Source organism: Lissotriton vulgaris, unplaced genomic scaffold (assembly GCF_964263255.1).
Source record: "Lissotriton vulgaris unplaced genomic scaffold, aLisVul1.2 SCAFFOLD_2599, whole genome shotgun sequence".
In the NCBI taxonomy this organism is placed as follows: Eukaryota; Metazoa; Chordata; class Amphibia; order Caudata; family Salamandridae; genus Lissotriton; species Lissotriton vulgaris.
In genome coordinates, this window is record NW_028242894.1 from 220,549 (window position 1) to 244,046 (window position 23,498).

Genomic DNA, 23,498 nt, shown 5'->3' on the forward strand with positions numbered 1-23,498 from the left:
TTTGTTGGTGCTCCCAAGCTTTTTAAGGCACCCCCTCCTTCCTGAATTATCTAATCACCCGTGGTAGGTGAGTTACCCATTCATAATAATTTGCATCACTATTTACGTGTTCAATGACAACATTGATAGCACTTATTAGATTTAAACAGTATTCAAATTGCTAATGAGTACCACTGTCCCATGGTGATATGCGAGTTAATAATCAGTACTTGATGGGGCACAAGTTAAAGTTAATTAACTAGACTCTAACTGGCACATTTCAGTGTCTTTTTTTTGTTTTTTTAAATGTTAATTCTTCTCTCATTTCAACATTTAACTATACCATCACAGGTAAGGGAGCATGAAGGTGGTGGTTGGAGGGAAACGACAGACCGCAGATGAGGGGAGCAACAGATGGGGCAGAATAATAAAAAAACAATATTAATAAAGACAAAGAGGAGGCCGCACTGGGCAGGTTTGGGAAAGAGAAATACGATGGGATTTGGAGAACCAGTCAAAGAAAAAAACAGCACATAAAGGAAAGAGCAAAAGAGGAGAGAGCAGCAGGAAGCACTCTGGGACAGGAGGTCTGGGATTTGGTGGGGGAAGAAGCAGCACATGATGGAGAGATCCCAGAAATACATGCACTCTCATGGAGCCCTCAAAGAAAAAGAAAGAAAAGTGCCTTAATGTGAGCTATACAAGGATGCAAGTCTGAGAATCAGATTGTTAAGAGGCTTTGCTTTGGGGGAAAGAGCAGGGGTGCAAATTATGGGGCATATTTACTAGGGCCATATCTCTGCCTTTTTGGCATTTAAAGATAAGCAGAGATAAAAATATTGCCCTATTTACAAGAGGGTGATCGCCTGTATTAACGCATATCAGCACCCTTTTATCCGACACCTTCATTTGCATCTCTAATGAGATGCAAAGCGGGCCACACATTTTAGCAGACCTTAGTTTTTTGGAGAAAGCCGCTATTTTCGCCAAAAACTAACAACTGCTAAAATGCAGACTTAGCTATACTTATCAATGGAGGTGGATTATGCTGATACGACCTAGGGTCGTATCAGCAAGGTTAAAGCTGTTTTTCATGGAACATCGCTGGAAAACCAGTGATGTTCCATGGAAAACACCGCTATCGCTGGGAAATTAACGCCATTGCGCTATGCGTTAATTATACAGCGTTGGCATGGCGATAATTTTCTGCAATAGCCGGCGATAACTATTTTCTTGCTCCGCGCGGCCAGCGATAATTATCGCTACTGCTTTTTAATATGCCCCTACATTACTCTGGTGAATTAAGGAATTGCTCCTGTAGTTCGGACCCATAGATGAAACCAGATTTGTGACTTGGCCCACTAATTACTATGGGGCATCTTTTACACATTGGTCATCTTGAAAACCAGGCTTAAAGTCTGCTGTGTTGACAAAGGTGGAAAGCCTCAGTTTTGTGGGTTTGCAACAGAACCTCATGTTGGTGGGATGTCGCCACAATGATGCTGCTGGTGGGTCTTTCCGAGGCAGACGTTAATCTACCTGGGCGAGTTGCCGGGATGGTCGTGTGTTTTTGGTGAATAAACTTACAGAAGGACTTCGACCGACACCCGTCGCGTGTGGTTCATTCACAGGATGCTTCAGAACATCTTGCCTTTTTTCATTCCTTACATATTCCCTCAAACAGCTTTGAGACCCTTCCCCTCCAATGACTATGGATGTGATGTCACTTCCAGGCAGCAGAATAAATGTCCTTTCAAAAAATTTAAAATGAGAAATATGGCCCCTTAATTTCTCTTTCTGCAGGGTACCAGAGGCAGCTCAACTACAAGCATGATGATGGGTCTTACAGCGCCTTCGGCAAAAAGGATCAGGAGGGAAACACCTGGTATGTGTTTCTGTGCACCTGTTTCGCTACCTACCTGTTAGTGTGCCTGGAAGTGCAGTTTTGTTCACAAATTGTCAGTATTTGTTGTCAGGAGTTGCTCCTGTTTCAATCACATCTTGTGATGGATGGATGGGTGGGACGGTGGGTGGGTGTTCAGGTGGTTGAGTGAATCCATCAATGGAACTGCACATGAATCCAGTGATAAAAAAAATTAGATGAATGAGGATAGGAATTTGGATAGATGGAAGAATAAATCCGAATGGGAATATGGATGACTGAATTGGTGAGTGATTGTTTTAGGATGGATGAATACGTGTATGGTTGAATGAGTACAGGGACAAGGGGGAAAGAGTTGATGAATCTGTAAAGAGACCTGAATAAAAAAAGAGAATGAATGGTCGGGTGGGTAGGAGTGTTGGCATCAAATAGATAATTAGATGGTGAAACATACAAGTGTGGAAATATTAATGCATGAAAGTTTTTAAATGGATCCATATATAAAGAACTTGGATGAATGAAAGAACAAGAGCTCAAGGAATCACACATTAAAGGATGGGTGAATGAATGGCGACTTGAAATATTCCTGCTGACAGTACCTAGAAAGTAGGGAACATCAAAAAGATGGCATTCAGTCGGTGGATGCTGAAAGAGCAGAATAAAGAAGTAATTTTCAGGTACAGCAGTCTTTTGCATATGGGCATAATGGCTAAGATGGTGCACAAGGACAGGCACAAACTTCTGAAACACCCTCTAGCAAGGAGAGGGAGGCAGGGGAAGAAGGGGAGGCCAGAGTAGCGATCCCAAATCTAAGCTAGACATACAGTGAATCTCACCTGGAAAGATATATAAGTAACACCTTACTGTTTAGTCACACACCCAGAAAGAGCCACATGGACAGGGTGGAGGTAGCCATGCTCCAGCCCCTGGCCCATATCAAAGGCCACTGGCAAACAGCTTCAAGGCCACCCACACATTAGATGTTTGAAGGAAATGACTTGGGACACTTGTCCAGACATCCATCTGTACCTTGTTCCCTGGTGGAGGTCCTTCCATTTTCTTAGCACCTAATATCACGAGTAGTGACTTGAGGAAGGATGATGGCGCACAGACCTTTTTATTGTATATTTGTCCCTTGTCTTCGTACACAAAAAACAGTCCTTGGTCAAATTTAGTAAAAAACTGACTTTGCTATAGAACAGACAAATTGACCTGGCATGACAATGGGGTAGCTGGGTGACAGGGAATGCAAAAAGATGCATTTTTGGCACCATTTCAGAATCCACCTCCATCAGGGGATTGAAACTTGCCCAGTTTTCTTACATGCCTGTCTCTGACCCATGGAAAAATGCGGTGTGTAATACTTGGATATTAAAAACCTTATAGGTATTTGAACCACTCCAGTACCGGATTGTTGTGTCCTCACTTACTGCTCCATATTACAATGCCCTTTGCTGCCATCTCACCATCCACCTGTGACGTGGCGCCTTCCCTCGAAGAAGCAGGTAACATGCTTTTAAGAGCAGGAACTGGGGTGTGGTTTCAATCCACAATAACTCCTTTGCTGCCCCTTGTTGTTGGTTGCCAGGGGTGACAACTGCTATCCTTGGCTTGCACATGATGCCCCTGGTACTCCTATTGCTACCCTTGTTATGAGAAGTTATAAAAGCAGCAGAAACATAGCATATAGAGCTGTACGAGCCCTGTTTACTTCTGTAGTTTGCGCCTTGCAGGTCCACCAGCATCTCACATGTTGAGGGGTTAACAGTAGGACAAGGTGTAAAGACTTTAGGCCTTTTCAAATGGCCTTCCCACTTAAGGCAGAGGCCACACAGTCGTGACTGAGGGCTCAGTCTGGGCTGGGAGGGGCCCACAGGCAGGGCGGGCCTCCGCAATGAGAAACTGCAATGCGGAAGTCCCACGCCAAGTGCGGGCCACTGACATGAGCGCGGAGACCCTTTTTTAATCTGGCCCTGTATTTTTTTCTTGGGTGAGGGTTGGAGGCGGTAAAGAGTACATTTCATTTCTTTTGTGCCTGAAATTTTGTTAAATTTACACCCATAACTGCACCTGTTGAGTAAGTTTGTCTAGTCAATGTTTGCCCCTCAGGAGTGCTTGGAATACTGGACCTGCATCCTTTCCCAAGACAGGAGCCAGTTCTTGAATGAGATTCAGGTTTGTGGGATGAGGCACCGACTAGGATTCACTGTCCTTCCTTCTATATGTGAATTAACAACAATGAGCTGTTTCACAGTATAGTGCATCCGTGATCTGATAGTCATCTCAACACATTCGTACCACTCCCTAAAGTCTTGGGTGTGAGATTAGTGCTCGTTAAAGTTGGTAATCTGACAAACTATGTTCCCCTAGTGCCCTGCAAGCTTCTCCAGACAGCTGGTTTGTGTACACCAATCCTCCTGAACATGGGAACAGGGTAACTCTGACATTACTCATGTCATGGTAGCTCTGCTAAAATCAATATTAAGGAACCACTGTGGTATAACACGCCATTTAGTTTAGGACTTTGCCTCCGTCCCGTTTCTCAGATCGTCGCCAAGTATATCATTACCTGTATTCGCCATTCCCTTGCCTCCACATCCCCTTCCAGCTAAATCGCTGTCATCCTTCTATTCTCTTTACCTCCTTTTCTCCCCTCTTGCCTGTCCTTTTGCAATCCTGCTCCAACATCTACAAACCGCGCTTTCCCACCTGGCATCACGTTTTCGCCACATTTTTATCTTATCTCCAGGATCATTGCTCCTGTTTCTTCATGTTCCTTGTCAACTCTCACACTTTTCCTTTCCTTCATCTCATTCCTTGCCCTATCTTTCCCTCCATCTCTCTATAGCTACTATGTTCCATCATTCTCACCCTCTCATTCTGTCTCCTCAGGCTCACTGCTTTCGTCATGAAGTCCTTTGGTCAGGCCCAGGACTACATATACATTGACAAGGTGTACATCCAGCAAGCCCTCAGCCATCTCAAGGAGCATCAAGTGGAGAGCGGCGGCTTCAACAGTTCTGGCAAACTCCTAAACAACGCTCTAAAGGTATGAAGGCTCCATAAAATGGTGCCTTACCTCTTCCAGGAACGTTGCCTTTCCTTGGGCTTACATGTAGTAGCATGCCAAGTGGAAATTAATACTTCTAATTTTGCTTGCAAGTAAAAGATAAGACCTCTTCTCTTGCCCATTATGAGGGTCTTACAAGTCATTGAAGAGTTGTAGAGGAATGTGGATGAAGTCCCAGTACCTTTACTAAGTCAATGAGCTCTGAGGTGATTTGCATTATTTTTGTTGTTGAAAGATGTTTATAAACCACAAGTGTCACCCAGCATGGTATGCTGCCACTGAAGGAAAGGGGCTGTAGAATCACAAAGTAGGTCACTCAAAAAGAGGAACAGGAAAGTTGAGATTTCAGGCAAGATCGACCAATCCGATGGACAGTGAGTGATAGAAAACGGAAGAGTGCCAGTGTTTCAACTCAAACGTGAACAATTACCCCACAATTTGAGAATAACCTATTCTAGGTGAGATAAAAAGAAAGAGGCAGAAATGAGAGAGCAAGAAGGAGAATCATGCTGCAATTTGAACTGAAGATACCTGGGTCCTTGTTCATGATAGGCATGATGGCAAAGCAAAGAGAATTGAGTTCATGTATGTGCATTTTTCTATTTCTAAAGCATGAACCTAGCTGGCTAGTGATTATGCCCTGTACAGGGGGCAAGGCCCAGGGAGGAAAGGGTGAAACTGTGGGAACTGAGCCTATCTCAGGTAGTTTTCTTGAAGAGGTGAGCTACTTTCTTCTTGAATTGTAGTAGGGTTGGTACTGTTCCAATTTAGGAGGGGATGTGGCTCTGGAGCATAGGCTAGGAAATCTCATTTTCTTCAATATACTGCAGGGTTTCTGGTGATATTGAAACTCCTTGTTTGGTGTTAACCTAACAATTTTATTAGTTTGTCAGCTAGGTAAACGGGGTTCTTGGTGTAGAATTTCTTGTAGTGATGCCAGGCTTGCAGGGGAGCAGGGGAGCCACTGTCAATACTTTAGAATCCGTGGCGGGCAGTTGGGTACAAAGTGGCTGGGTGGAGGGGGGGGGGGGGGGGGGGGGGGGGGGGGGGGTGATGGAGGGTTTGAATACAAAACGTGAAAAAATAACTTACCCGATCTCACCGCCATCTTTCCATTGCAGCGCTTCACCCACGTCAAGTGAATCTCTTCCGGGGACCAGGAAGCACCCAGGCTCCCCACAGCCATCACAATGCTGCAATGCAGCTTTGTGATTGGTAAGCACCCTGGCTTCCTTGAGTCAATCACAATGCTGAAATGCAGCGCTGAGATTGTCTGACTGCTGTGGTTCGTCCCTCAGCCAGGGAATGGGGGCCTGGGCACCAGGAGACTCTGCCCCTGTGTCATCCGTGCACATGATGTCACCGAGGTCACATGTCCCACCTGTCAGTTTTTTCCTTTTCCGCGTGCAACGCGGATCCGGATCGTGCTCTGACCCCGTTTATGCCTTTTTTCCCTTTATGCTAGTGGTTCCCAATCTGTGCAGCGCCCTGGTGCGCCGCCAGACCTAGCCAGGGGCGCCGTGACACAATATCCCCGGCTTGTGCAATTACTTGCATTTTGTAAGCTCGCAATCTAAAATGTGTTGGTAAAGGTAGATAACGTGTGGTAGGGCGCCACCAAACCAAACTCCATGCTGCCAAGCATCAATAGGAACTTCCAGTGCCCTGTACGGAGCGTACGCAACCGGTACAGCTGAAGCAGTGTATGAATGGAACACACCAGAATTAGCGTCCACCGGCGGAAATGTCACCCACGAATAAAACAGTTCGTATTGGTAAGCATGTTCCGCACTCACTACCAGAACGACCGCCAAGCCTTCCACAGGGACATCATAAGCCCGCAAATGGTCACGCACCGCAATGCGACTATGCTGCGGGATGTCCACGGCTTGTGCCATGTCAGCACAGGAAAGTGAAAAAACAAAGATTACTTTGTAGCACGACTGGGTAGTAATTCAAAGAAACCGTTTACAAAAAGATTCAAGCTTGAAAAAGACCTATTTCAAAAATAGATAGGTTTTTCCGACACTGCCGTTTTCCGGAAACGGGAATGAAGGTGTTAAGGTTTGAATTATATACTACTCGAGTGTCATGATATAAGGCCAACAACGTATGGGCGCCATGTTGCAGGGTTTCCGTTCTCCCACAGAACTGTGCACAGAGATCTAGAACCTGTGTGAGTTAGGGTGACCCAAAACTCACCTTGGTTTCAGAAATCCCCTTACCAAGCTAGCTACAGTGTCATCGGTCATAACAACTTACCAATGACTTAGACAATCCAGAACATGAACTTAGGGAACCTCAGGTATCGTGGAACACATGAACACTTACGTTATATAATCATTACAAACCGAAACTGGGAGGCAAAGAACACACGTGCAAGTTTGAAATGTTTATTTTCAATGCAAAGTTCTCAAACGCAGTATCTTATATAATATCAACATACATATTATAAAAATCTGAGTTAACAGCATAGTCACTAGTCCATAGTAAGCGAACGGTGATAGCATATTATAATGCAAAATCTATAGAAATCTGTATCGCCTATATTTCGCGCACCCTAATTAGCATATTATTTTATATCTAAGAAGGTCTCAATTGGGTTTTTAGCTGGGCGGGCCCATACCTCTAATGTTCAGTAGGAGCAGATCACATCAGTGTCCAAGCAAACTGCATTACAGAACGCAATTGATTTTGACCATGATACAACACGGACACATCATGTACAATGTCAATGTCAACAACAGAAGACACAATATTGTTCAACGTGTAAATTCGGGAAGAAAGCGTGTTAATACTGTTGACAACTGCAAGCACTTTTTCTAAATTTGCTTGATCAATTGCTCTTAGGTGCTTAGCAGCCTCAATTTGAGAAACTTTCCAAATTTCATTGTAAATCGCATAAAGCCATCGTTTAGATCTACCTTTAGCTGGGCCTTTTATAAAATCGTTCAAATCCACAGTTTCAGCTAATTGAGACAGATGTAGTTTAACTGAAGCCAATGTGGAATGTTGTAACCAAGTCTGACACAGCTTCCCCACAGAATAAGTTGTGACAGTATAATCTTCTTCAAAACGGGGATCTGGTCTGACTTCTGTGAACCCTTCAGCCAAACCCAGAGAACGACGTTGCCAAGAATCAGCACTCCTATGCCACATCAGCCAACCTTTGGAATCCAAACTGGAAATGTTAAAGGATGAATTGTGTAATAGAGCTTGCAACTCATGAATGGACAATTCAGTATAATTACCCCAACCAAAATATTCCTCTAAATCTGGGATGGTTGGTGTATTTAATTTTTTTGACGTAGCCAATCCAAAGCATGTTGTCTGGAAAATGGATGAATTTAGAAACAACATGTGATTCGGGATGAGACATGCACAGTGCAAAGCCTCCGTGCCTTGTACCTGCCAGTCTTTGGTACCCCAAACCGATTTAAGATCAATTGTTCCTTTCCAGAACTCGTAGCCATCTACAGCCAACCTGTCTAGAAAGGACTTTGAATACAGCAATTTTGTATCTGTAAGTCTAACTTTGGACATGGACTTTTGTGTCATTTTGAAATAAAATGACTCGGGGGTTGATTAAAATCTGTGAAATAAGTTTTTTTTTTCAGAAACGTACTGGAGCTGCCTCCTAATGGAGCAGGGCAATGTTCCCATTGTGTATAATTTACAGCAACCCTCCTGGAATTTGTCTTATGCAAAAAACGATTACCATAATGTTGAAAACAAACCACCATAATTAATAGAATCTAAATACAAATCCTCAGCATCGAAGGCAGCATAGTATTTTAAATCAGAAAACAATGCTTCTACGGCCTGAATATCCCAATCATCAGAACGTATATTTTGTTTAATCACATCTCCCATGTTTACTCTAAGCACATTCGGAACATTAATCACTTCTGTGGGCCCATGTATTTGAAATCTGACCGCATCCCACACAATCCCATCAAGGACAGGCCAAGCAGTAATGTTGACTGTATTCAAGTTTCGTTTCAGTCTATGTGCTGAATGTGAAGAGGAAAGAGGGGGCCAATGTTCCATTTAGGTACCGAATCCCTGTTCTCTCTTTAACGTAGTGACCATCGATCAGGCGGAAAAAATAAAACACAAAACCAATTGACATAAAAAGGTAAAATGAAAATAGGATCAGCCAAATGTATGTCCATGGGGGAATTAAAAAATGTTTTTTAAACAACGTGGCATATTTTGCAATAGTTGAGGGTTTCTTTGAGGGTTCCGAAACAGTCAAAAGAGAATCTGGACTGGTCGGCCACTAGATGGCAGTGCAACATGTGAAATAGCACTAACTTCAATCAATCCAGAGAGAGAAACACAGGAGTCATTCCAGACGGAGGTGGATGGGCCGAGGATGAGGACTTCCGTCTTGTCTGAGTTCAGTTTCAGACGGCTGAGCTTCATCGATTCTGCGATGTCTTTCATACCTTCCTGCAAGCTGGCTTTGGCGGGGTCGTTGGTGAGTGAGAGGATCAGTTGGGTGTCGCCGGCGTAGGAGATGATGTTGAGGTTGTGCTTGCGTGTGGTGGCTGCGAGGGGGTTTATGTAGACATTGAAGAGGGTAGGACTGAGCGAGGAGCCTTGGGGTACGCCGCAGATCTTGGTGGCAGCTGCGCGAAAGGGCGGGAGCTGGACTCTTTGGGTTCTGTCTGAGAGGAAGGAGGTGATCCATTCCAGGGCCTTTCCTTCGATTCCGGCGTGGTGAAGTCGGGTTGTCCGGGTGCGGTGGCAGCCCATGTCGAAAGCAGCCGATAGGTCGAGGAGGATGAGGGCAACAGTATCTCCATTGTCCATCATGGTCCTGATTTCGTCAGTGGCTGCAATGAGGGTGGTCTCGGTGCTGTGGTTCGCTCGGACTTCTTCTGTTTGTCAGATATTAAGTTCACAAACTATGAGAGATACGGAAATATAAACACTTGCACAAAGGGAAGGATGTTCAAATCATATAACAAGTGAGCCATTAAGTGAGTTTATTGAAGCTAAAAGAAAGCTACTGTGCATTTGGGAACTCTGTTGCTTTGAGAATTAAGTTGCAAGGCTGGATTGCATCCTGGTCTGCGGTTTAAAGGGATTCAAGCGTGACAATATCCTCAGCAGGATTTCACTTGAAGCTTGGCCTCCAAGTGCTTCCTGGCAGCAACTAGAAATATTTGCCCTTTGCTTTGTCAGAGTTCCTGACATTTTTACACTTTAGGGACACGTACATTTCGAATTATTCCTTCATATAGTAACCCTCAGGTTTTTTTTCAAAGTGTGACCTGCAACGAGCAGCCCAGGTCATATATAGTGGGTCTTCTTACAAGTCTCACTTTTTCTTCAGTATGAAGATCGCTCAGTAACACAATTCCCTGGCTCATACATAGAATTAAATAGACGTGGTAAAAGGCCCTCCAGTGGAGATTCTAGGAGGGTGTTGCAGTGGTACCCACCTCTCAAGCTGTACTTCAGGTGAAGCTAAACGGGGAACAGATCCTGTTAAGTCTCTAGTTTTAGCTTGTTAGCTGTCTTGCTTGGGTTCTGATGTAATTCCTGATCAGCCTCAGTCTAGCTGCTGCTGACCTGGTCGAAAGGCTGTCTTCAAGCTTGCAGTCACCACAGGCTCAGAGGCGAGCTTATAACTAATAAAGCCATCAGTAGCTGGCAGCACGGTTTTGGGATAGCTGTCTTGCTTCATTATATTTTTAAGCGTTGCTTGTATGATTGGTTTTACCATCACCAACTCGTACAAAGATTGGGACTTGAGCATTGTACAGATGCCTCTGTACTTCCACTTGTCATGCTCCAGCAATCTACATCTCCATTCTTGAAACCTGGAAGTTGGTTAAAGTGTATGCTTTTTGATTGTTCTCCCAAAAACTTTAAAATCAATCTTATTTCTCCCCATCCTCTAAAGTCTGTAGTTTAGGTTTTACTTTAACAGCTGTCTTGTGCATTTCCTGTGTTATATTCACAATCTCAAGAGCTGCTGCTTATGACGTAAACTGCATAACTGTAGCATTCGTTCTTTCACTAAACCCACCGCTCCTTGTTACGGTCTAGTTTAACCCTTGGGTGGGTTTATAGATCCAGTCTGGCACATTTTGCAATACCAAATCAACAGTTGCAGAGTTCTCAAATCGTAACACATTAAAAGGGAGACCTATTTAACATACTTGACATAAACACAAATGATATGAGTGAAATGATAAATATATATAGAACACAACAACTTTCCTAATGTGGACAAATGCTATTCGAATTAGTGGAGCAGCATTTGTATATATCAAAAATGGCTCCTTAACTAAAATGATTTGTAGGAGAGCACCCAATGCTAGTGCCAAATTTTTAAACCAATTAAATTTTTTTTATTAAACTGTTTCACTTTTATTTTGTTAAATCTATGATTATAATACCTTCATCAGCTTCATGCCAATTATTTTCAGGGAATAAAATGGAAGTACTCCAGAGGCCGGGCGTACATTTCCCCAATCCGCCCAAAAAAGTAACGTAATGGGGAGCCGAGGTCAACGGCCAATAGGTCAAGGGAGCCGCAGGTGGAAAAAGTTTGGGAACCACTTCTTTATGCTATTGCGTTTGTGTGGACTGCATGCGAATGCCTTCAGGCTTTAAGACTTGCTCGCCTTGTGGATGCCTGATGTCGGCGATGGACCCTCACCTCATCTGCATGTGGTGTTTGGGGGAACACCACGACTTCACCGATTGTGAGGCATGCCAGCGGATGAAAATAAAGTCACGCCGGATGAAACTTCTTTCGGCCGGCATGTCCAGGTCTGCGTCATCACCCCGCCCAGCGCCTGCGGAGGGTTCTGGAACCGGCTACTTCCTTCATCGACATCACCTCTCTTCGAGGTCACAGGAGGGTCGCTCACCTGTTAAGTGTCGCAGTTTGTACCCAAGGGTCGGTTTCAACCCTGTTGGGGGCACGGGCTCTCCACGGGGTGTGCGGCCCGCGTGTTGTCCCCCTATCCACCGTTTCCCGGCGGGGGGGAGGAGGGGAGGAGGGGGGGGGAGGCAACTAAAGCCCAGATGGAGACATATGCGGCGGCTCTGCAGGCCTCGCTGGCTTCTCCTCCTTCCCTTTCTGCAATGTCAGTGGATCCCTTGCAGTGTGCGGGGCACTCCGTGGCATCGCCGGCGGCGACTGACTCGGATCCAGGCTCGGAGGATGTGGTCCCGTTGGGGTGTAGCCCTTTGGGGGTCCCTCCTTTGGACCACGGTGCCTCTGCTATGCCGCAAACTCCCACGGGAGTCCCAGTAGTGTCGCAGGAGGTCGCCGGGCTCTGGTCGCACCCAAGCCCCTCTCCGTCCTCTGGACAGGAGGCAATCTTGTCTGAGACCGAGGTGACGCCACTTCGGCGCTGGCTGGCCCTGGCGGCGCCACAGGTGTCGGCGGGGGGCCCCTCTAGTCCCGTCACGGGTCGAAGCTGGCGGGGGACTTTCTCGTCCCTCCCTGGGTCCCTCTTGTTCCTCCACGCAGGCGGCTGCCTTGTCCGAGGTTAGGCCGGCACCTTTCCGGCACCGCTCCTTCGCCACCCCTGCTACGGCCCAGCCATGGTCTCCTGCGCCGAGTGCTGCGGCGGAGGTCGTTCCGGTATCTTTCCTGGCGTCGGATGACTAAGTCCTGCCTCAGATTGCAGACTGTACGGTGCGAGGACGGCGTCTGGTCGTTGACTCCTCCTCGGACGCCTCTCCTCGGACGCCTCTTCTCCAGAGGTTCGACTTGTTGTCATCCTCCCCGGAGACTGGCTGGCGTCGTCTAAGGGCGGCTCCATGCAGTCTCTACAGCTGCGGTCTTCGCCAGAGGTGCCGCAGGTCCCCCACTCCTCTGTCCCTCTTCCTTCTTTCAGGACAAGTATTTGCAGATATCTTGCACTCATCTCTGATACGTCTAAGGCTGCTCAACTACACTACCCCTTGTAAGAGTACCTTGGGATTTCTAGAGCAAGCCTTTGTCCACTCATAGGGAACCCCTGGATCTTTACTCTCTCTCATTTTGATATAACATGACTTTGGTCCTGAAGAAGGCCCACAGACCAGTTAGGGCAACCTAGGGCCGAAAGATGCTGGCCAACCATAACCTAACACAAGGGGCATTGGAACTTTAACATTTCTGCCACAGCTCCACCCACCCATTTTAATCTTGCCCCTTCCTTGGTAAATGAAAGACCGAACTAAGGAATGGAGGTAATTTTAATCTTCACTCTCTAACCATATCTGTCTCAAAACCAGATGGGGTTCCCTCCAGGTGGCGGAACATAGATCACTTTGAGAACTGAGCAGTCAAGTGATAAAAGACCCCAACGATGATGCTTTTCACCTAACCAACTGAGCAGATAATCAACATATACCGCACCCTGAGTTTAGGGTCTCCAAAACATGAGTTTGCAAGAACCTGGCAAAAACAGGATATTCTCCTCTGATTCTGATAATCCATACTAATATAATAAAGAGAGCCCAAACCTTTGAAGCGGGTAATCTCCGGAACCACAGCACCAATCAACATCCAATACAGCGTTGGAAAGGGCAGTTGCAGCAGAAGGACATAGGCTATGCAGACGCCCACCATATACATTTAAAAGGTTAAAGAACCGTGCCAGCAAAGTAGTCCCTTGTGGGCGTGTCTGCGTTGTGCTGGGGGCGTGACAAACGCTGGGGGCGTGTGGTACGTTCCGCCCTTCATGCCATGTCTCATGCTAATCCCACCCGGCTTCCTTTAAATAACCCTGCTCCCATAATCATAACCCACCCTTACTCCTTAAAATACCCCAACACCCTTAAACACTAACCATCTTAACCCTAAAAATACCCCTGTACCCCCAAAACTACCCCTGAACCCTACAAAATAGCCCTGAACCCTTAAAATACCCCTGTACCCCAAAACCCAAACCTAGCCCTGAACCCTAACAATAACCCTGTACCCCAAAACCCAAACCTACCCCTGAACCTAAAATACCCCTGTAAGCCAAACCTAGCCCTGAACCCTATAAATACCCCTGTAATCCAAAACCCAACCTAGCCATGAACCCTTAAAATACCCCTGTACCCCAAAACCCAAACCTACCCCTGAACCCTAAAAATACCCCTGTACCCCAAAACCCAAACCTAGCCCTGAACCCTAAAAATACCCCTGTACCCCAAAACCCATACCTATCCCTAAAACTACCCCTATACCCCATAACCCAACTATATCTGAACCCTTAAAATACCCAAACACATATACTTCAGTACCCCAAAACATATACCCCTATACCATACCCATACTTACCTTATCCAAACATTAAAAAAACATGCTTTTACCATTCATGCATTTACATTGAATTTCGTTGTAAATGTATGCATGGTAAAAGCATATAAAATGTAATGCTATGCGTTATAATGGCATTGCGGAGTTATGGTACTTTCGTAATGAAAGTATGCGGAGTGATGGTTTGCGGAAAGAAAGTTGCGGAATAATGTGTTTACCCTCCCCCGGTAAGTACATTGGTGGCACGGTGGCCCACATCTCCAGTAGCATACTCATATTTTTTCACCACCCATTTGAAAAATGCACAGGTCTCTCTCATTGATGGCCAGCCCCGACATACACTTTTAGACACAACTTCCGCCACAAGTTCTAGAATTGCAAACTTTAGAGCTGGGGAGCTACGTTCGAATCTCTGCATCAGCTAAACATCCTGTGATTCCAGGCAAATCGCTTTGTCTCCCCGTGCCTACCACAAATGAATGTGTTCTTCTGTAATGTAAATTGTGCTCATGCCATGTTGTAGAGTTTAGGCTATATAATATTGCAAGGAAAAATAAGTAGGGAAACTCGAGTTCACACACTACTGAACGCGCACTCCTAAGTGCATCAGCAGTGCACTGTGAATCGGAGCGTTTCACAGGCCTGTCACAGATAAGAAATGCGATCAAAACTAAATCCTACAAAACAATATAATGCTGGCAGCAATTCATACCCGGACAACGTCGGGACGGGCTGCGAGTACTATATAAAGAGCCAGTGTCCTATACTGACTCATTAATACATGCATTTATTCAGATGGCTGATCGAAATTGTGTGATTTTAGTGCAGAGCTGTCACTGTAAATCCTTGGATGTCCATATGAGCCACTCTAGTTTTGCCAAATGGCAATAAACTTTGCTTGCTATTACATGAGCTAAATTACAACAAAAAGTAGATACTTTGACTCGCATATACCTGAAAAGTTTGCTTGCCAGAATGAACTAAAAATTCAAAATTTTCAATAGATTGAGATTACATTTGTTGCACCAAGAAGTTTTGAAGAGAAGCCTTTTGCAACAGTAATTGAATTAGAGATATTTAATATGCAAGCAAGAGCTGCACAATGTTGATTGCTACTGCCGAGATAAGGGAGGGAACTCTGAAAAGGTGTTTATATATGACAACTGTGCTCTGTCTCTCACAGGGTGGTGTTGAAGATAACCTCTCGCTTTCGGCCTACATCACAGCAGCCATGCTCGAACTGGGGATGAAAGATACGGTGAGTCCTGTTCAAGTCTTTACTATGGGTTGGGGAGGAGGAGGATGGAAGAGAGCCTTTGAAACATTGATCAGGGGATTGGAACCTCGCGGGTTCATACTAAATTTGACAGGCTTTTATTTTATTTATTGAAGTTTTGTATAGCGCTAGCTTCACCCAAAGGGTATCCGAGCGCTTAACATTGTAGGTCTGATAGTCACAAGAATAACTGAAGTGTATCAAAACAAGCAATCAACAAATATACAGAGAACAAAATGAACATAAGTTATTGGAGTGATCAGTTAAGGGATGATCATCAGAAAGCTATAACATTAAGAGGATGTCGTAACAAACATTATACTGTGAGCATTCAACAAGGTTAGTTTAAACAGGCTAAGCTATGGTTCATGGATAGGGTGAGATGCGAGATGAATGGAGTTGTAAAGATAAGGGTAAAGGGTTACGATGGGGTGGAGTTAAAGGTTGAAAAGAGGTTGAGGAGTGGATTAGGTTTGGGGGGGGTTTACTCGAAGATTACATTAGCCGGGCATAAATAGTTTGGGGAGAGGTTTAAGGTAGGAGATAGAAAATGGGAGGAGAATGGGGGATGTAGTGAGTGGGGGAAAGGAAGATAGGGGAGAGGGAGGGTGTAGAATGTGCAGTATAAGGGGATTAAGAGCCCCAGTATTTCAGCATGTGTGTTTTAAGGTCTTTTTGAAATTGAGATAGGAGGGGTTTTTTCGTAGATTTTTAGGCAGGGCATTCCAGATGCTGGGGGCTTTTCCAGAGAAGGAGCAGGATTTTGAGTTTTTTTTTTTTTAGAAGCGTGGAGAAGAGTTTGTGCTTCTCAGCTGTCAGGCGCAACCTGCTTTCTTGAGTTTATTTGAGGTAAGGTGTTTTTTGGTAGAGGGCTTTGTGTAATGCAGGCTATTTTATAGGAGGAACGTCCTTCAACAGGGAGCAATTTAAGTGTCTTGAGGGTCGGAGATATGTGATCGAAGTGTTTGCAGTCTGTTGTGAGCCTAGCCTCTAAGTTAAGGACTGATTTGAGGGGGGGGGGGGGGTGTAAGGTAAATTTTGGGAGTTCCGGCGATCATAGCATTTCCGTAGTCAATTTTCGAGAGGACCTAAAGATTTATTTATTTCATTTCAAAAGCGCACTATCACCTCAGAGGCATCCTGGTTCAGTGGGGCTACCTTCCGGTATGGTGTGAGGGGAGGGAAAGGAACGGAGTGGGGGGTAGGAGGGAAAGTGATTTAGGGACGTGTCAGGAGGACAGTGGGGTATTGAGGGGGACTGTGTAATCAGGAAGGATTTATCAATTTTGGCAATTTTTTCACTGAAGTTTGAAATTTCAACACATTTATCGGTGGAGGCATGGGGGGTTGTGTGGAAGTTTGGTTTCTGACAATGTTTAATAATTCTCTGGGACGGTTCTTTGCCCGGGAGAGCTGTGTACGGAAGAAGGAAGTCTTTTCAGAGATGTGTTTTTTGTATGTGGTTCTAGCGTTTCTAAGGAGGATAAGATGGGCAGGGGAGGGGTGATGTCTCCACGTTCTTTCAACGAGTCTGAGTGAGCGTCTTTCGTTAAGATCAGAGGTAAACCAGGATTTGGAGGTAATATTTTTCAGTGTTTTTGTTGTGAGAAGGGAGAGTTGGTCTAAGACCTCAGAGGCTGATCTGTTGTAGAGCTCTGAGTTCATTTGCATTGAGAGGGTGGGGTGAAACTGAGTTGTGCTTGGAGTTTAGATTCAAATGTACCTGGAGGGATTTGCTTAAGATTTCTAGTTGTGATCATGATTTTGTTTCTGGGCGGGTGGGGTAGGTGGGGAAAGTTTGAACAGTATGAAGTGGTGGTCAGACCAATCAGTGGAGATGATATTGGATAGGGAGGCTAAGTCTTCATTTGCGATGATAGCGTCAAGAGTAGCCCCTTTGTTGTGTGTCTGGGTTTGGCAGAGTTGCTTGAAGTTACTAATCTCAAGAAGATTAGAGAGAAGGTTGATTGTGGGATCACCAGGTTCATTCCAATGAAGGTTAAAGTCACCAAGAAATAGATTTTTAGAGTTGGAAAGTAATGATTGCGTTAGGTCAGATGTTTCTTCAGCAAAGGGCAGAGGTTCCCCAGGTGGGTGATATATATTGTGTAGTCGTATTGTGTAGTCGTAGTGTGGCTCACTGGTTAGAGGCGGCAGACCCGAGAGCAGAGGACGGCCCGGGACCAGGGTTCGATTCCCGGCGCGGCAGGTTTCTGGACCAGGGTCAGCGGACTCGATAATTCTCGCCTCGGTGCCCACTCTGATCAGCGATCACACTCGGCAACTCTGGGCATTAGCTTGCCTCATCTTCACTAACTGCCCCACCAGACCGCCGGGGATGCCTGGTCTCACCCTGGAGATACCCATTAAGGGACCATCTCTCAGGGAAGCCAGGAAGGGTTTCGCAGCGGTCGAAGCGCCTTGGGACCCTCCGGGTAAGTAGTGCGCTATATAAATGCCTATACATACATACATAGGAGGTGAACCCCTTAAATTAAGTTCAGCTCCGATATTCAAAGGTTGTATAGTCCGTGATCTTGGATTGGGAGATTTGGCGTTCTTTTTTGAAAAGGATTGCCAAACCACCTAAATTTGACAGGCTTTTAGAAATGTTATGGCCAATCTTCAACTTTGCATCAGGATGAGATGGGTTTAAGGGTCTAAAAGGAGAGTTCAATCGATAGTTCAGGAGATACTTGTAGATCGCCAGGATATAGCGCACTGAACTGCACCTCAGCACACTGCTTAATTTATGGGGTCTACTATGGCCATACTGAAGGTCACTTTGCAAGTAATGGACAGGATTTCCTTAGTACATAGTGCATATTCAACAAACCAGTTAAGTATACTGAGAAACAAACATGCTAATGTTTGAAAAACAAAATGGTTCAAAATCCCATTTTTTTTGCTGCTTTTTGAATTATAGGTCTTATTGAGTTGTGTAGATGTAAAGCTGTTAATATTTCCTTTGTGCCAATAGGCACTTGCTGCGGTTATTGTATTAATCATGTGGAGGCATTTTATTATGATAAAGGTTTTCCTGACATAGAACCATGCAAATGCAGAAGTTGCAGTTACTATCACAATACCGAATTGTAAATATGGTCCAGCCAGTATATTGTATCCAGAATATAGACTAACACAATATCATGAAGGTAAATATATTAAAGGAAGTATAGTTTTATTTACATTCTTACCTCCACACCTATTTATCTTGAAAGAATGCTTATCTTCATGTTTACATAGATGTAGCGTTTGGAATCATAAATATGTATTTAACTGTAAATATACCTTCATGATATTAGTCAATATTCTGGACATATTTTCCTCTAAACCAGTGGTTCCCAAACTTTTGACTCCTGGGGACCCCCACTGAATCACTACTGGAAGCCAGGAACCCCAAGCAATTTGTACAATTTAAATTTCTTTTTAAAATGCCTTTTGAAGCAGAGGCAATTTCAAGAGGGAGACAGCCTGAATTGGGTCGATTGGCATGGACATGTACCACTAAATAATACACTGCTGTATGTATACAAGTCTCCTGCTCTCAGCCATAGCAGCACCTCTACATTCTCATTCCAGAGCCTTGGAGTGGTGCCCCTTCCTTACAGCAACAGGTTGAATGATTGTGAATTATTAGCATTTTTACCTATTTAAAGTTGAAGGTCTAAAATATTACACAATTATGAAGCATTTTATAGTAAAGACGTGCCCCAAGGAGCAACAAATATTGTGAAAATTCTAGCAAGATAGTGCACAGAGCAAATTAAAGGTCCATATTAGGAGTTCATTATGGAAGTGCAAGAGATGGCAGGAAGGTATCTGCACAGGAGGCATATTGTTTCAGTGAGATCATGGAACAATGCTATGCCAATTAACATAAACCCCTGTTAGACATAATCTTTAGTCAGACAACAGAACAACATTTTACCACTAAGGGGTGAGCAGTGCAGTTAAGGCATATTTCAGAGAGGCCTCGCGTGGCACCTGACATGACACTCTCCTGTTAGGATGCCCACTGCCCTGTCCCTTGAACAACAAACTGCAAAGGCTACACCGAATAAGAGCTTGATATGTCTGAATATGAAAGCTTGACAGCACACAATTCACCCAAGGTCTTGTGGAAAGTGAGCAATCAGACAGCATCACAAAAATCCTACTGCTGATCCTGGCTGCATCTATTGTTACCTGCCTGCCAAGTAACGGTATCCTATACACATGTGCCGTTCAACGCTTTATTGCTTTTATTGTATTGCCTGTATTTTCATTGTTGTCTGTGACTGCATTTGTCGGTCTTCCCCCACTGCCTGTACGTGGTCTATGCCCCTTTTTTCTTCCCTCTGTACCCCTCGCTGCCCCGTGTCTTTACCCTTCTGTTCTTAGCTTGTAATGATGTCGATGCAAAGTGCCCAGTGACCCAACTGGTCAGGCACTAGGACCAGCCCGAGCGAGGGATGAGGGCAGGCGGAAAGGGAGGAGCTGGGGACCAAGTGGGCAGGAAAGGGCAGTAAGCAGTTGGGACTTGAAGAAGGAGGATGATTAATAAAGAAGGTCCATGACCCTACCCCACGGTGTCCGCCTGAGTTATTGGGGCTGGACACTACAACTGGCGACGAAGGTGGGATAGAAACCCCAAGCGTGTGGACAGCCACAGCAGCAACCGGCGACCGACTGGCCCGGAGCTCGCCCCACGTCTGGAGGCTCGAGCGCGCTGCGAAAAACGCCCACCGAGTGCCCACCTCGGCGGCGGAATAGCGTTAAACAAAGCGCCTACCGAGTGCCCACCTCGGCGGCGGCATAGCGGTAATTAAAGTGCCTACCGAGTGCCCACCTCGGCGGCGGAATAAAGGTAATTGAAGCGCCTACCGAGTGCCCACCTCGGCGGCGAAATAGCGTTAAACAAAGCGCCTACCGAGTGCCCACCTCGGCGGCAGAAGTTAAGGAAATTGCCCTACCTTGATTGGTGACTCAAGCGGTGGACCACGGCTCCGGTGAGTGAAATCGCCGCCTAACTGGCCCCCCCCCCCCACCGAAGAAACGAGCAGAAACGACCGAAATCTCGCCGAAAACGAGATTCCCGGCGGCCATCTTGAAGTCAGGCAATATTGACCAATCCCCTGCGAGGGATCATCGGCGGCCATTTTGGAGTCAGGCAAAGAGCCTGAAACAGCAAATAAGCACTGACAAGCAACAAACAAGCACTGACAAGCAACAAACAAGCATTGACAAATACAACAGCTGTAACAAACAAGCATTGGTAAATACAAAAGAAGACAACAAACAAGCACTGGTGAGTGCAACGAAATAACAAACAAGCACTGACAAGCAACAAACAAGCATTGACAAGCAACAAACAAGCATTGACAAGCACCAAACAAGCATTGATGAACAACAACCAAGCATTGGCAAGTAACAAACAAGCACTGGTGAGTGCAACGAAATAACAAACAAGCATTGAAAGCAACAAACAAGCATTGACAAGTAACAAACAAGCATTGGCAAGTAACAAACAAGCATTGACAAGCAACAAACAAGCATTGGCAAGTAACAAACAAGCACTGGTGAGTGCAACAAAATAACAAACAAGCACTGACAAGCAACAAACAAGCATTGGCAAGTAACAAACAAGCACTGGCGAGTGCAACAAAACAAACAAACCAGCACCAGCGAGTGCAACAAAATCAATAAACAGACACTGGAGAGTGCGACGGAGACAACAAACAAGCACCGGCGAGTGCAAAGAAAACAACAAACAAGCACAAGCAAATACAATAGAAAATGAAGGCACCGGTAAATAACGACAAGCAAGCAATAAGGAAAATCAGAGAAGCATGAGTAGACAGACATCAAGGAAGCCGTCTATCATCAACTAAGTCATTGGATAACACGGGAAGCAAAGGAAACAGTCCTGTGACCGTAGCAGATCATGGCGGTGGGAAAAGCAACACAACAATCCAATCCCTGCATTGAAGTGCCACCCCCAGTGACGCAGACTGACATTCAGAATTTGGGCCCTAAATGGAACCGGTGGCTGGAATCACTGGATGAATTTCTTGACGCCACCGGTGAGCGAAGAGATGGAAAGTGTCTGACACTACTACTACAGCTGATAGGTCATGAGGGCCGACGCTTAATTAGAACATTTTCTGAAAAGGACACAGAGACTTATGAAAGACTACAAGAGACACTACGCACCCATTTCAACGCAAAGGATGGCGTGGATCATGAGCGCATCGTTTTCAACACAGCACAGCAGGAACCAGGAGAATCATTGCCAAACTTCATCACCCGTTTGCAGAGTCTGGTGCAACGTTGCCACTTCAGCACATTTACAAATGAGGACGCAGTTCGACTTCGGATAATCGAAGGCTGTTCAAGGTCTAGTACAAAGCACAAGATTCTTCGAGGGCATTGGTCGCTAAAGGAAATAATCAAGAAGGCCGAAGCTGGAGAGCGGGTCAAAGCAAGAGAACTATCAAAAGAACCGCACCTATGTGCAAGACACCAAGATACCAGAAAAGAGACATCTCTAAGGTCGGTGAATAAAGCACAAGAGATAAACAAAACAAGAAACGGGGAGGATGAAGACAGATCAGAGATAAGACAACGAGAGAAACAAAGTGACATGAAGTACTCTGAGTCAACAACACAAAAGACCGGGATGATCCAGGAGTACGACAGCGTCACTTATTCAACCTCAAACTCAACGTGTAGTGCAAGTGATTATGAAGCAGATGAAGCATCAAGTGAGACAGAATGCACCAATGGACCAGATGACAGCCTGCCCAACAAATGTGCAAGAAAGGCAAATTATAGAAGTCTGGACCAGTTACGCCAGCACTGGAATTCGGTACATGATCACATCCGTAACACAGATGTCAGTGCACAAAACAAGCGGGAAGGAGAAGCAAACCGGATAAGACGGACTGACTCACTCGGACACCGGGAAGAGGAAGACAAACACATCCACGACATCCGAGACAATGAAGAAACCGAGAGGAGGCCATCATCATCACACGAGAGAGGTAGAAATGAAATGCCAAGAGATCAACCACAAGAGATAGATATGTGGTCATCAAACAACCCATCCAGTAAGACGACATCGAAGTCATTTCGAGAAAGGTACCCGGAGAAATATGCCAAAGAGAACTCCGACTCTAGGAGCAGCCCGCCACGGCCTACCTATCTCAAAAATCATCTATTCAAGACACACTCAAGAGAATGGTATCAAAGGACATCGACAGAAGACTCCTCTGATTCAGAAAGCACGTCTGTTCGATCCCTCGAGTCGACCGAGTCATGGTCCCGACGACGGCCATGGCGTCAACCACCTGAACACACCTCAGAATCAAAGGACATCAGTCACGTCAAGAGTAATGGATCTCACATCAATGTCCCTGAGTACTCAGTCACTCCACAAGACAACCTGTCATGTCAACCGCAGATACATCAAGATACAAACCATATACCTTCACCACTGATAGGGTCAGCGAGGCTGACCCACAGGGCCTACGGAAAGAAAATAAAGATAGGGGACACTACCAACCGGATGGGAAAGGAATATCCAGTCACCCCGCAAGGAAGACAAGACGTGTCAACAGAGACAGATCATCATCAGATGAGAGAGAAACATGCACAGGCCCAGACAGTCAAAGAGCTCACCAGTCCCAAACATGAGTGGGAGTGGGTGAGGCAAACAAAGGCAGCGGATGAGTCCCCGAACCAAACCAAGATGGTCTTTTCAGATAGCGCCTCACCGTCTGGTATACATGACTTTGAACAGGAAGGCAGTGCTATCCTCGACCAGACAAGACAAAAGCAAGTAAAGTCATATGCAGGTGCTCGGAAAAGAACCCGAACAACACCCCCTCATGAAGAAAATCGAGCATCAATCAAACAAGAGCCCCATATGAAGACTGACGGCTGCCATCAAGTTGAGCTTTTCACAGTCACCTCAGAAACTGAAAGTAAGTGGATCACCCAGAAGCTGATTGGAAACCACCACGAACCTGAGCACAAGAAG

General features: G+C 45.4%; 1 protein-coding gene across 1 annotated transcript in view; it reads left to right on the forward strand.

The window, feature by feature from the left end:
• The window catches only part of LOC147668784 (alpha-2-macroglobulin-like protein 1), a 200,665-nt gene that overhangs the window by 147,501 nt on the left and 29,666 nt on the right, over positions 1–23,498 (forward strand). Inside the window, exons 25-27 of the mRNA XM_086948432.1 lie at positions 1,783–1,864; positions 4,754–4,910; positions 15,383–15,457. Coding sequence (XP_086804558.1) covers positions 1,783–1,864; positions 4,754–4,910; positions 15,383–15,457 — 314 coding nt within the window. The remainder of the gene's footprint in view (positions 1–1,782; positions 1,865–4,753; positions 4,911–15,382; positions 15,458–23,498) is intronic.